General features: G+C 43.8%; 1 protein-coding gene across 1 annotated transcript in view; it reads left to right on the top strand.

Annotated features, from left to right (window-relative positions):
• LOC148349946 (poly [ADP-ribose] polymerase tankyrase-2-like) overlaps window positions 1-13,884 on the top strand; it is an 85,964-nt gene that overhangs the window by 65,648 nt on the left and 6,432 nt on the right. The window contains exons 19-29 of the mRNA XM_088319974.1: window positions 258-367; window positions 2,469-2,657; window positions 2,769-2,849; window positions 4,318-4,501; window positions 5,401-5,480; window positions 6,097-6,217; window positions 7,233-7,330; window positions 9,455-9,529; window positions 9,608-9,713; window positions 12,752-12,938; window positions 13,005-13,161. Coding sequence (XP_088176100.1) covers window positions 258-367; window positions 2,469-2,657; window positions 2,769-2,849; window positions 4,318-4,501; window positions 5,401-5,480; window positions 6,097-6,217; window positions 7,233-7,330; window positions 9,455-9,529; window positions 9,608-9,713; window positions 12,752-12,938; window positions 13,005-13,161 — 1,388 coding nt within the window. The remainder of the gene's footprint in view (window positions 1-257; window positions 368-2,468; window positions 2,658-2,768; window positions 2,850-4,317; window positions 4,502-5,400; window positions 5,481-6,096; window positions 6,218-7,232; window positions 7,331-9,454; window positions 9,530-9,607; window positions 9,714-12,751; window positions 12,939-13,004; window positions 13,162-13,884) is intronic.

The following is a 13,884-nucleotide window of genomic DNA, read 5'->3' as shown; positions in this document are numbered from 1 at the left end:
GGGAGAATTATTTCTTTAACAACGAATATATTCGTGTTGTACTAAAGATCTAAATGTCATATGCGGGTAATAAGGGGGGATGACGTCCTAAAGACAAGCTAACCCTTACTCAAAAGATGGAAACCATCAAAAATCCACTTGTTGTCATTCCAGCGTAAATCATAATGTAATGGCAAACTATTTCAGCCCATGATTTTTGGGGGGATTGCTATTGTTTTGACTATTTCTTTCCCTTTTTTGCTCCCACTTCGGTTTAGCCGGCTACAACAACCTGGAGGTGGCGGAATATCTATTGGAGCACGGCGCTGACGTGAACGCGCAAGACAAAGGAGGTCTGATCCCTTTGCACAACGCCGCTTCCTACGGGGTAAGATGCCACAACAACCAAGAAGTTGGGGGGGGAGAATTTTTTGACCTATTGCCATTTTTCAGGCTTCAAACTTATAGATGAAAAAATTCAAAATATTTTCCAAGAATCAACAACAGGTGAGATACAATCACGAACTTACTCTGTATTGTGCTAACAAATGAATTGAAAAGACCCAAATTTGGCTCCATTCATCCGTACATCAACTCTCTGCTGAAGAAAAGATGCTGCCACCACCATGTTTGACAGTGGGGATGCTGTTTTTAGGGTGATTTGCAGTGTTACTCTCATGCCCTAAGTACGGCTTTGCATTCGATCTCATCTGACCAAAGTTCCTTGTTCCACATGTGTTTTGTGTCTCTTGTGTGGCTTCTTGCATGATATTCTTTCAGAAATGGCTTTCTTCTTGCCATTTGTCCATGAAGGGCATATTTATGCTGACTAATAGTGGTCACAGGTTCGATTCCCGGCTCCTCCGAGTTATATGTCGAAGTGTCCCTAGGCAAGACACTGAATCCCTAATGCCCCTGATGAGTAGGTAGTTGCCTTGCATGTTTAGTGCTGCTATCGGTTAGTTAGTGTGTGTAAAAGTGTGAAGAACATTGTAAAGCGCTTTGGGAGGTCTTCATTGACTTGAAAAGCGCCATGTAAATGCAGAACATTTACATATGCACAGATTGTCCCACCTCACCTGTCTATGCCTGCAGGTCATCCAATGTGATCATGGGATTCTTGGTTGCTTCTCTGATTAGTTTTCTCCTTGTTTTGCCCAAAGGTTCAGAGGGACAACCAGGTCTTGGTAGGTTTGCATTGCTTTGGGAGACGTGTAATTCTTGCAAAATGTTCCAGTATCCTATTCCTGTTTTCAACTTTTCCACAACCCTTTCCCGGATCTGCCTTTTGCGTTCTTCAGTCTTCATACTGCTGTCAGTTCTCCAGTGTGTCCTTTCACCAAACATTGAACCCATCACAAAGAAGCTGCATTTAAACCAGGGGTGTCAAAGTCATTTTAACTCTGGGGCCACACGATAGAACAAACATTCTGTCGGGGGCCGGACTAGTAGATTAAAGAGAAAAAAAGAGAGATAAAGAAATAAGAGAAAGAGGGAGGGAAAAGGAGAGAGGGCGCGACAAAGAAAGAAAAAGAGAGCGAGGGAGAGAGTGTGAGAAACAAAAGGTAGAAAGTCGTGAGAGAGGGGGAAAAGAAAGGGAGAGGAAGAAAGAAATCCAAAGACAGAAGGAGAGAAAAGAGAGTGCGAAGGGTAGGAAGAGAGAAAGAGAAAAGGAAAAAAGGAAGTTAGAGCAAAAGAGGTTATAAGACAGAGAGAGAGAAAGAGACAAAGAGCAACAAAGAAAGAGAAAAAGAGAGACACAGAGAGTAAAAGAGACAAAGTGGGAGAAAAGGGGTGGGAGAGAGAGAGAGAGAGAGAGAGAGAGAGAGAGAGAGAGAGAGAGAGAGAGAGAGAGAGAGAGAGAGAGAGAGAGAGAGAGAGAGAGAGAGAGAGAGAGAGAGAGAGAGAGAGAGAGAGAGAGAGAGAGAGAGAGAGAGAGAGAGAGAGAGAGAGAGAGAGAGAGAGAGAGAGAGAGAGAGAGAGAGATAAATAAATACAAGTACAGTATCTTTGTGAGAGGCGCCTGGCTTTGGCAACATCAAGTTGACATATTTCAACCTGAAGCTTGTTTTTCTCTTGCGCTTCTCTGAGTGTTGTCTCGCGCGGCTGATCTGGCCCACAGGCCGACTGTTTGACACCTGTGATTCAAACTGAGACCTCATGACACTCAGTTTGTCATTGCTAGTCATTTGGTCAACATTGGATCATTCTGAAGTCAGTTGGTTGAGCTGAGAGAACAGGGGGCCAATAGTTTTGCAACACCTCATTTTTTAAATTTTGTTGTAAATAGAACATTAAAAGTTGAAATAATTGGGTTTCATTTCACAATGGTGTCTCGCGTGTTGTTGAAATTTACAATGAAATAATTTTGAGTTTTGTAGCTTGAACTTTGAAACCTGAAATGTGGCAATAGGACAAAAAAACTCTAAAAGGGCCAATACTTTCACTCGAACCTGCGAGTACTATTTCACGCGGTCTTTTCGATCCAGCACGTGGACATCGCCGCTCTCCTCATCAAGTACAACACTTGCGTCAACGCAACCGACAAATGGGCCTTCACGCCCCTCCACGAGGCGGCCCAGAAGGGGCGGACCCAGCTTTGCGCTTTGCTATTGGCCCACGGGGCCGACCCCACCATGAAGAACCAGGAAGGACAGACGCCGCTGGACTTGGCCACGGTAGGAACCGTTGTCCGTGCGGGTGCTTGGAAGTCTCAATAATGCTTGCATTTGGTGTTGTAAATGCTTGAAATAATTGCCGTGTTTCTCAAAAATACGGTTCCTTGACAGGCGGACGACATCAGAGCACTCCTGATCGATGCCATGCCACCGGACGCCCTGCCCAGCTGTCTGAAACCGCAAGCCACCGTGGTCAGTCTTATCTCTGATCAAGAACTGACGTTCTAAAACCAATGGTTGAGATTCTTTCAATGTACTGACCACTGTTTTAATGGTCGACTAGTCAGTAGCATCAGTATAACAGTAAACAAAAGAAATAATAGGTGCATTTTCTGTAGTCAACTGCAAAGTCTATAAGAAAAGTAACGTAAATTCCGGACTATAGAGCGCACCTGATTATAAGCCGCACCCACCATATTTTAAGAGGATAACCGCTTTTTTACTTACACAAGCCGCACCTGTATATAAGCCGCATGCGCCCACATTAAAACATGTAAGACGATCACAAAATTAACTCCAAACTCTACTTTGAGTCCCGCGATTTTAACTGAACATAAAGTACACAGTTCACAAACCACGGCTGGCAAAGTTACGGTAAATGATACCGGTACTTATCAGAATAAGTGTCCAAAATAAATACAAATAAATACATTACAAAAATATACAGTTACAAATACATATCATACGTGGTTAGACATATTTACAAAGAAAGACGGTACACCGAGAGAGTTTTCAAAGCTTTAATCATAATATTATAACTTTCATCCCAAACCGTGCCTGTGAAGGGTAGCAAAACGCTACCAGCCACACGCTCGCAATGCAGTTAACGACTCTGTTAAAAAAACTTACCGTACTTATAATAGTCACAGTAAACCATTCTCATTTTCCTCCTTCCAACTGACATCGTCAAGGTCGTCTTGGGAAAGAGACTGTCATACAGACGTCGTCCCACGCTTCCTTCCTCAAAAACACGCTAGCAACACGCTCGCAAAGTAAAGTTTGCGTGCGTTAGCTCTGTTTCCTTCTTAATCAGACTGCTCGATTGCGCTTAGCTTGTAAGCTGCGTCACGTGCCTTGAACTCGATCGCCGCTGGCAGATGTTAGAAAATGACATCAATTGGCCGCATCGCTGAATAAGCCGCAAGGTTGAAAGTTAGGGGAAAAAGTAGCGGCTTATAGTCTGGAATTTAGGGTACTTAAACATTTTCAACAGTTTGAAATCATTCATTTTAAACCATTGACGTTTTTAAAGTTTCAATAACTGACGTTTGTTCTTCATACCGCATGCGTGCATTTCGTTCCAAATAGTTTTTTCTGTTAGAGCAAAATATTCACGAATAAAATCGATAGTCTATTCATCCCCATCGATAGATGTCTAGATACAGCACTTTTTTTTTTTTTTTTTTTTTTTTTTTTTGCCCGTGCAAAGTAGCTATGAGCTAATGCTGGCACGAGCGATGAGCGGTCTCTGGTGGTAGCCCACGGAACTTTCGTATCGCTAGCAGGGTATCTGTTGTACACTGAAATTGTAGTGTGTTTTTGGTTCTCGTACAAAGACGCACCGTTCTATTTCTATTATTGATTTTTTTGTTGACTATGTCGACTCATCGTTGCGGGAATATTGAAATATGATCATTTTTGAAAATCCTCCCACGTGCAGGTGAGCGCGGTGACAGCAGGGGCCACGGGCGGCGTGGTCATCTCGCCTTCCCCCTCGCCGTCTTCTTGCCTCTCGGCCGCCAGCAGCGTGGATAACCTGAGCGCGCCCCTCGCGGACATGGCGGTCGCCGGGGCCGCCGGCTCGGCGGACGGCGCTTCGGGTTCGGACCGCAAGGAAGGAGAAAGTAGGTCTTCCCGATCGTCGTGTTTATTTGTGATGCCCTTGATTAGAAAAAGTCTCAAACACAAATAGATTTAAGATTTACTTAAAAGTCTCAAAGACAATACACAGACATGATCAACATACATAGGTAATAACAGAATGTCCGGTGGATCGTTTCCTATGGTCAACATCATTCAGAATCTAAATGGTAACTGGTCTGCATTTCTATAGCGCTTTTCCACTTGTCTGCCCTAACTATGAGTTTTTTTTATGAAAGAGCAGTGGCTCTACACAGAGTCCCTCCCGGATGACTGAGCTTCTCACCTTATCTCTAAAGGAGAACCTTAACCCTGCAGAGGAAACTCATTTCGGCCACTTGTATCCGGGATTCTTTCGGTCATAACCCAAAGTTCATGACCATAGGTGAGGGTAGGAACGAAGATCGACCGGTAGATCGAGAGCTTTGCCTTTCGGCTCAGCTCCCTCTTCACCACGACAGACTGGTACTGGGTCAGAACGTGATTTACACCAGATTTTTATTTTTACTTTTGGGGTACTGGAGATATTGGGAAAAAAAGGCTTTGAAAGTCCTTGAATTTGGCCATGAAATAGGTGTAAGAACCCAGCAAAGCCCAAAAGCCGCTAGTGGTAGAAATACAGTATTGCACTCCCAACCTAAATGCGTAAAATTATGATTTTAAAAAGTCAGATGTACTGATGAACATTCAGTCGGCGGCCCATACGTTCTCGAACCCTGTACTAAAACATCCTGTCACCTAGAAAATTCCTAGAACATCACAATGAGCTGAGCTCCTTGAAGAACCAGTCTCAGGAGCTACTCCGGTGTTCTCAGGGAGCTACCCGGTGCTCGTGAGCTACACGTTGGTAATCCCTGATTTGCATTTTCTCCATGTTTTAAAGCTCTCTTGGAAATGACCATCAACCAGTTCTTGAAAAGCCTGGGACTGGAACACCTCCGAGAAATCTTCCAGAGAGAACAGGTGAGCGCCGTTTGTTTTCTTTTCACGGGAGGAAGCGAAGTAGAAGAAACAAACGAGGCGTCGTCGGGAAAAAAGACAAATGGGAAGAGACGGCTGGCTCCGGGCCAAGCACCAAAGTTAGGAGTGGATCCAAGATGCAGTCTGAGTGGCTCTCCTAATTCCCCTAAAGGGAAGCACGTCTGCATCGGGTATTCAGAACCAAGGAGAGGGAAAATGATAGGCTTCCATCAATGGCGATAGAGGATGGATTGTAGCACGGCCCTTTTGATTGCAATTGATGTCAAAGATACACTTTAGCTATTTTCGGTAAGCTGCCATATTGAGAAATTCAAAGTGAAGATACATTGGAGCTAAACTGCTTATTTATCCTAATATTCTTTTTTTAATATTCCTATTACCGGTACATTGTTATCCTGGATGTTCCACGTGTAATCTCGTTGCCAACGATGAACACTACGTTGGAATCAAAGACAGTTAAATAACATTCCATCCTGCCCAAAAAGCTAATAACTGTCCGCTCATTTGAAGCATTCACACTGTATCTTTGATCCCATGACCATATGTTTTGGTATGATTCGAAAAATAGAAAAATGGGCGTTGTGTATTTTGTGAGCAGATCTCCCTGGACGTTTTGGCGGACATGGGCCACGAGGAACTGAAGGAGATCGGCATCAACGCTTACGGCCACAGACACAAGCTCATCAAGGGCATCGAGCGACTGCTGGGAGGGCAGCAGGGTCAGACTCAAAGACACAAAAACTTTCCATTCATTAAGTAGAGTGGCCCCCTGGCATACATGGTTTTTGGGGGGTTTTACCTGGGGAATTGTAAAGTCCATTTGTTCGATGTTGGGCGGTAGAAACCTATAATAATGAGGTCATTCCTAAGGTAATCACATAAAGAATTGTATATATATATATCAAACATCAGTACACAGTACTATAACCAGTGTTAATTTTATACTGACAGAGTAGTTGAGTCACGTTTATTTGTTTAAACACAAAGAGTCTCAAAGGGCTGCACAGACCACAGACTATTTTGACACCATCCCCTGATCTAAAACCTACATGAGAGCAAGGAAAAACTCAAAAACCTCAAGTCAAGTCATGTTTATTTGTGACTCCCTTAATCACAAAGAGTCTCAAAGGGCTGCACAGATCAAAGACTATTGCAAACCAAAGACTATTATGCCACCATCCCCTGATCTAAAACCTACATGAGGACAAGGGAAAACTTAAAAACCTCAAGTCAAGTCAAGTCCTGTTTATTTGTGTAGCCCTTAATCACAAAGAGTCTCAAAGGGCTGCACAGACTATTGCAAACTACAGACTATTATGACACCATCCCCTGATCTAAAACCTACATGAGGGCAATGAAATACTCAGAAACATGTCATGTTTATTTGTGACGCCCTTAATCACAAAGAGTCTCAAAGGGCTGCACAGACCACAGACTATTTTGACACCATCCCCTGATCTAAAACCAACATGAGGGCAAGGGAAAACCTAAAAACCTCAAGTCAAGTCCTGTTTATTTGTGTAGCCCCTAATCACCAAGAGTCTCAAAGGACTGCACAGACTATTGCAAACTAATTTCTGGACAGACCACAGATTATTCCAAACCAGACTATTATGACACCATCCCCTGATCTAAAACCTACATGTGGGGGTCTACTGTTTGTCAGATTTGAAAATGAAACTCAAAATAAGACTCTCAAACTCTCGTGACTGTGTCTTTGCGGTCCGTTTTCAGGCGGCAACCCTTACCTGACCTTCCACTGCTCCAGCCAGGGCACCGTGCTCATCGACCTGGCCCCGGACGACAAGGAGTTCCAGTCCGTGGAGGAAGAAGTGAGAAAATTCTCTGACTTTGCTCCCACGCAAGTCAATTCCTAGAAAATACATTTCTCCCACGTGGATTTCACTGTTCGCAAACGTTTTTATGAACTCCTTCACTTTCATTGAGGACCGTAGACAACAACAAACCTCATTCCCTGCCATTGACGGTGTAAGGTTTTAACATTTATTAGACTGAAATCTGACTCCGAAGACACTTCACGTGTCATGTCTAAACCTTTACAGAAATATAATCAGCCGAGCGACGAGTACAGTCCACATATCAATTTATTTAGCCTAATCAAAGAGTTGAACAAATCTGGTCTTTCTGCCGTGCCACATTACAATTGTGTGGAGAAGATCCGGGGGCTCCAGGGTTTTCCCATGGTATAACAAATGCCGATGAAATGTTCACGCCCCATGACCAAGCTGCTGCCGATTGGTCCACGCTGTCGCCGATGCAGATGTCCCAATCCTCCTTTGAAGAATGGGAGGATGGGTGAATCAAAGAGTTTAACAAATCTCTGGTCTCTGCATGTGCCAATTTTACAATGACACATGGCGAAATTTTCACGCCCCAAGATATAGCCTCTGGCTGATCGGTCCGCGCCGTGTTGATGCAAATCGTCCAATCGTCCTTTGAAGCTTGGGAGAAGGGTGATAGGTCATCGCCTTCCGGACAGAATGGGGCAAGACACACACTCCAACCCCCCAGGCAAGGTGATAAGGCACTGCTATCTGCACAGAATGAAACAAAAGGCAAATTTCAACGCAAAGCGCGGTTTATTTATTTATTATTATTCAGCCAGTATCAACCATCAACATGATATCTACCGTTTTTTGTCACGCGAAGCTATCGACGTGACTCGTCGCCTTCGATCGGCGCCGTGTTTTTAGACCCAACTGCTGTGTTGGGAGTCATTAGGTGACCAAACCCCCCAATTCTAACCCTTAATGCCGAGCGCCAAGCAGGGAGGCAATGGGTACCAATGTTGTAAGTCTTATGTATGACTCGGCCGAGGCTTGAACCAGCGACCTCCCAGTCCCGGAGCGGGCGCCCTACCATCTAGGCTACCGAGCTGGTTTTTACGACACCTTTCTGCCAGAGCTCGCTCTCAAACGCTGAAGTCAGATTTAGGACAAGTATATTTGACTTTACTAAAGATAAAACAGCTATAGACGTCACCCATTTATTTGAGCGGGGATGCCAAAATGACAATTCCATTGATGACAATTTATTGCGGGGGAAAGAATGAGGTTTTCATTCTAACAATATACCTTAAGACATAGATCTCAAACTCAATGAACTCGGGGGCTGCCGGAGCTAGGGTCTGGGTGAGGTTGGTCCAAATCTGGTTTTCCACAAAAAGTTCAGATAAAATCATTACCCTGTTTTTCTTAAATTCCCTACACATGATAAGATCTAAAGACAAAAAAATCATGAAGTATTCATATGAAAATCCATAAGTAATAAATGAATCCATAATATGCTAGGGCTGCACTTAAAGGGATAGTGTATATTATTCAGGACTAAAAAATGTCACTCATTGAAAATAAGACTATTGATTTGAATGGTTAGAAAATTAATGACTGATCATAAAGATGTGCATTATTTTTCCAAAAACTTTATTTTACACATATGCCTCACCCATCGGGAGCCGACATAATTGTCTGCCATCTTGCTGCTTATCGTACCTCCCCCCAAAAGTATCTGCCGAAAGGATGGGCACAAAAATAAATGAAAAATGCTGTTTTATGGTTCCTCTCTCTGTAACGTATATACTTTCAGCTTTAGTAGGCCCAGCCTAGTAGTTTGGTCTTATCCTGCTGCCCCTGCGCCAACAATGTTTAGTTTTTTCAAACCAGTACGACGATTATATCTTCTTTTTTTGCTCCAACTTGAGTTTGTATAGCGTGGTAAGTTGGTTCAGGTGTACCACTGCATTCGCTGTTGAAATAAACCGGTGAACATTATAATCAGGTGCGCCCTATCAGCCGAAAAATACAGTGAAAGCAACTTGCCGCTTCGCCATTTGGAATCCAAAGGACATTTGACCGAAAGCTTTTCGCACATATTTGCATGTTGTTGTTGTTGTTGTTTTTTAAATAAAGATTTTCTTCTTTTTTGGGGGTTTCCAGCTGCAGAGCACCATCAGGGAGCACCGTGACGGCGGCAACGCCGGCGGCGTTTTCAGCCAGTACAACATCATCAAGGTGGCGCTCGAAACACAAAATGCACGACCGTCCGAGGAAACGATTCCGCGGTGTATTTGAATTGTTTTTATGGCGCAGATTCAAAAGGTGGTCAACAAGAAGTTACGCGAGAGATACTCGCACAGGCAAAAGGAAATCGTGGACGAAAACCACAACCACCACAACGAGCGCATGCTGTTCCACGGTAAACCTTGTTGCACCCTTCTCTTGCGTTGACGGAAATGGCACTTTTCTTATCACTTGGGTAGGGTTACTTTAACTAAATTACTTTCAATGACTTTTGGATTACTCCAATACCAAATATGCTAATAAAAGACAAAATAAACTAAATAGGAATCAAATGACTCCATTTTGTGCAGGCTTGGGGAGTAACGGAATACGGCAAAAATGATAGTTGGCAGCAGACCGTATTGCTTCGCCCCAGAAATATACACAGAGCAGTGAAGTTTGACGGAGAGGGAGACGTTGTTTATTGATATTCATCAGCGTTCAAACAGCGTTCTCATTCGTCTAAGAGACAGTCAGCTTTCTTATACCCTCCGGAGCAAAAACATCACGTCAGAAATATCACATGTTGCTTAGTGCGTCCTCTCCCGATGACGTGCTTGTTTTTCTCAAAGTGCATGCTTCCAAGAATTGACAGTGTTCCTCTCAGAATCAACCCATCTCAGCCAATACCGTTTCGCGATCGTCCACATGTTTCTCATCAAAAGTCGCCGTGACCCAGCCAAGTTCCCGTCAGCTTCGCAAGTTGTTCCAACCCAGGCCGAGTATTATTGCTTCGCTGACATTTCAACTCGGGAGAAACAAGCCTGAAATTTCCTGTCTAAACAAATGTGTCCTCATTATGTCGATAAGCTCTGACTTCATTATTCCACGACTCTAGAAGTCTGGAAGCCATGGACAACGACAAATGCTGGCTTTCCTCCCCGTTGATGCTTTGCCAGGTCGATTTGTCGCCTGTTTGTGCGTCTTTCTGCCTGAATACGGCAAAAATGATAGTTGGCAAGCTATTTGGATTGATTTTCATTTTGTTTCTGTCGCATTTGATGTTCGTTTTGCCGGAGATCAAAGAGATCAAAGCCAGGAGAGAAAGCTTACCACGTGTTGTGAGTCATCATTTCATTCCTATTTAGTTTCTTTTGTCTTTTATGAGCATATTTGCTATTGGAGTCATCCAAAAGTCATTGAAAGTAATCCAGTTAAAGTAACCCTACCCAATTCAGCACTTGGGTCAGTCTTCAAGCACCAGTTTTCCATTTTTTTATTGATAATAATAATTATAAATAATGCATATTTTATCCTTATAGCAGTGTCTGAAACTCAAGACAAAACGTTACCGGACACCAGGGCAGGCTATAAAGTTGCCTGCCCCATTTTTCACAATAAGACGACTCATCGCAAAAAAAAAGCCATTGTTGCAAAGTATTAAGGATTGATCATCAGAATAGTATACCTGTCAACCTTACAAAGTACGTTTATGATGCATTTTAAGACGTGTACGACGTACAACAAAATCTGTATGGAAGAACGCAATTATAGGTACCATCCGGTATACACCGACGATCACCAAACGGCAAATCAATCAAGTCAAACGAGTTCGCCGCGGTAGCCTCTATCTCGGCATGTTTTTTTTCGTTGCAAACGAAGCGAGCGGTTTGAAGCTACTGTGCGCATGCGTCTACCGCTTGGGGATTTCCCATCATGTATCATTCTGAAAAAATATAATATGGTGTAAGATTATTTTGTATTTTGTAAAGGAAAATACGACAGTTTGGAGCACTGGAGCGCGACAGGTATGTATTATATAACAGAACAACACTTTAAAATTAAGTTTATTTTACGTGTATTTGCTCATCTTTATTAATGCAATGTTTGCGTTGCGTCGTCTGCGACAAGCCACGTGAACTCCTTATTCCACCATGCTTTTAATGTACGTTTACGTTTTGTAGCGTCATCGATTTTGTTCGCTTCTTTTGAATATTTCTTCTGGGGCTGAGGTTTTTGGCTTGATTCCTAACCACTTATCCATTTTTCTTGTGCGTCTACTTTGGAAAATGATATGCAAATGCACGACCTTATAACGCTCGGGAAAGTCCGGAAGCAGGAAGTTATCCGATGCAGGCTTCTGATTGGCTGCCGAGTATGCAAATTGCCAAACGAACTGAAATTTCCAAACCTAACGAAGATTTCGAAATCGGAATAAAGCAAATGTTTGATTTGAAAAAAAATGTTTTGTTTTTTTGTTATATATTTTTCCACAAAAAAGTTGTCGGCCACCCGGGCGGAGACGTTGTGTAAGTTGTACGCTCGACGTAAAAGACGGGCGTCCGGGCGGACTTTATTTCAAATACTGCTTATAGTCTTTTCTCTTTTCTTCTTTTAAGAGTAATATTTAGTGCCTTAAACCTTCATTCAGTAAAAAAAAAATGGACAAAAATACATACTATCATACCAATCTTCATTTTTATGCGACTCATACTCTGGATAGACTTAGTCTGTAAACTACGGTAGTCGCCGCCATGTTGGTTCTGGCACCTTGCTGCTACGCTGTGCTGATTTGCCACTGCTTTTCCTTTTCGTTAGATGATACAGTGCCATTTATTGGTCAAATATGACACTATATACCATTAAAGTCTTTATTACATGTTTACCCCAAGTGCCATTTGGTCGCACTCAGCGTTTCACAACGTCGATATCGCCAATAAAGACAACTCAGTACGATAAATCCGCGACTGGGATCGCATTGGTCCTCCCGATATCGAGGAGCAGCCCGAGCAATATGCCCCAAAATACTTAAACAAGGTGCAAAGGAGTCTTGGCGTGGGAGGGAGAGCTCGTTTAACAATCTTCATCAGCATACAAAACAGAAGTCTCAATGTCTCGTTCGTCTTCAGAGACAATTGGCTTTTTATATCCTAATACAACATCAGTATTATTTTCGCCCGTCCCCCTCGCACGTGTTTATGCACGCTACCAGACAAATGTTTTGTAATCTTTGACTCCCCATTTCCAGGAACTGTTGCTGGGGTCGATTCGACCTTGCATGTTCCCTGCCAAGAAGACTTTCTTTTGTCCGCCCAATCATTAATAACATTCGCTGACATTTGCACTTGGGATAAACAAGCCGGAATTTCCCCTCTTTATATCCTAATGCGTTCCTTATGCAAGCCGACTCCAACCACAACAAAGACTTGACCCCGCCCCTTTTTTCCCCCCCAGGCTCGCCCTTCATCAACGCTATCATCCACAAAGGCTTCGACGAGCGCCACGCCTACATCGGCGGAATGTTCGGCGCCGGCATTTACTTTGCGGAGAACTCCTCCAAAAGCAACCAGTACGTCTACGGGATCGGCGGGGGGACCGGCTGCCCCGCCCACAAGGATCGCTCCTGCTACCTTTGTCACAGGTGAGTCCGGGACCTCCCGCGCCCGGCTCTACCGGCTCTTCGCTAACGCGCCAAGCGGCCTTGCAGGCAAATGCTATTTTGCAGGGTGACGCTGGGCAAGTCTTTTCTGCAGTTTAGCGCCATGAAGATGGCGCACGCGCCACCCGGGCATCACTCGGTCATCGGGCGACCCAGCGTCAACGGTTTGGCCTACGCCGAGTACGTCATCTACAGAGGGGAGCAGGTCGGAACACCGCCATGAAGTTTTTATTTGTTCATTTATGAACAACATCGAACTGAAGGAATTGTATAATGTATAACAAACCACATTTTAGGACAGATCTGGGCACTCCGGTCCTCAAGGGGGCGCGATTCCCACCTGATTGTTGAGGTTCCTCTGCTCCTGCCAGCTTTCTAACGAGTTGATCATTTGTATCACCTGCTTTCAAAAAGAGAAACCTCCAAATCATGCAGGACCGGAGTGCCCAGCTCTGTTTTAGGGGGTCAAAGGTAATTGGAAGATGAAGCTTAATGTTGTCAATATTTGGTTGTAAATCCTTCTAAGGCAATGACTGCCAGTTTCGGAGCAGACCGTATCGCCTCGCCCAGAAATATACACAGAGTAGAGAAGTTTGATGGAGAGGGAGACGTTGTTTATTGATATTCGACAGCGTTCTCATTCGTCTAAGAGACAATCAGCTTTCTTATACCCTCTGGAGCAAAAACATCACGTCAGAAATATCACATGTTGCTTAGTGCGTCCTCTCCCGATGACGCGCTTGTTTTTCTCAAAGTGCATGCTTCCAAGAATTGACAGTGTTCCTCTCAGAATCAAACCATCTCAGCCAATACCGTTTTGCGATCGTCCACATGTTTCTCATCAAAAGTCGCCGTGACCCAGCCAAGTTCCCGTCAGCTTCGCAAGTTGTTCCAACCCAACCCAAGCCGAGTATTATTGCTTCGCTGA

The sequence above is a fragment of the Urocampus carinirostris genome, chromosome 16 (genome assembly GCF_059441175.1).
Source record: "Urocampus carinirostris isolate Australia breed hairy pipefish chromosome 16, RoL_Ucar_1.0, whole genome shotgun sequence".
NCBI classification, from domain to species: domain Eukaryota; kingdom Metazoa; phylum Chordata; class Actinopteri; order Syngnathiformes; family Syngnathidae; genus Urocampus; species Urocampus carinirostris.
The sequence above is the reverse complement of the archived record's forward strand: the minus strand, read 5'-3'. Positions and strand labels throughout refer to the sequence as shown.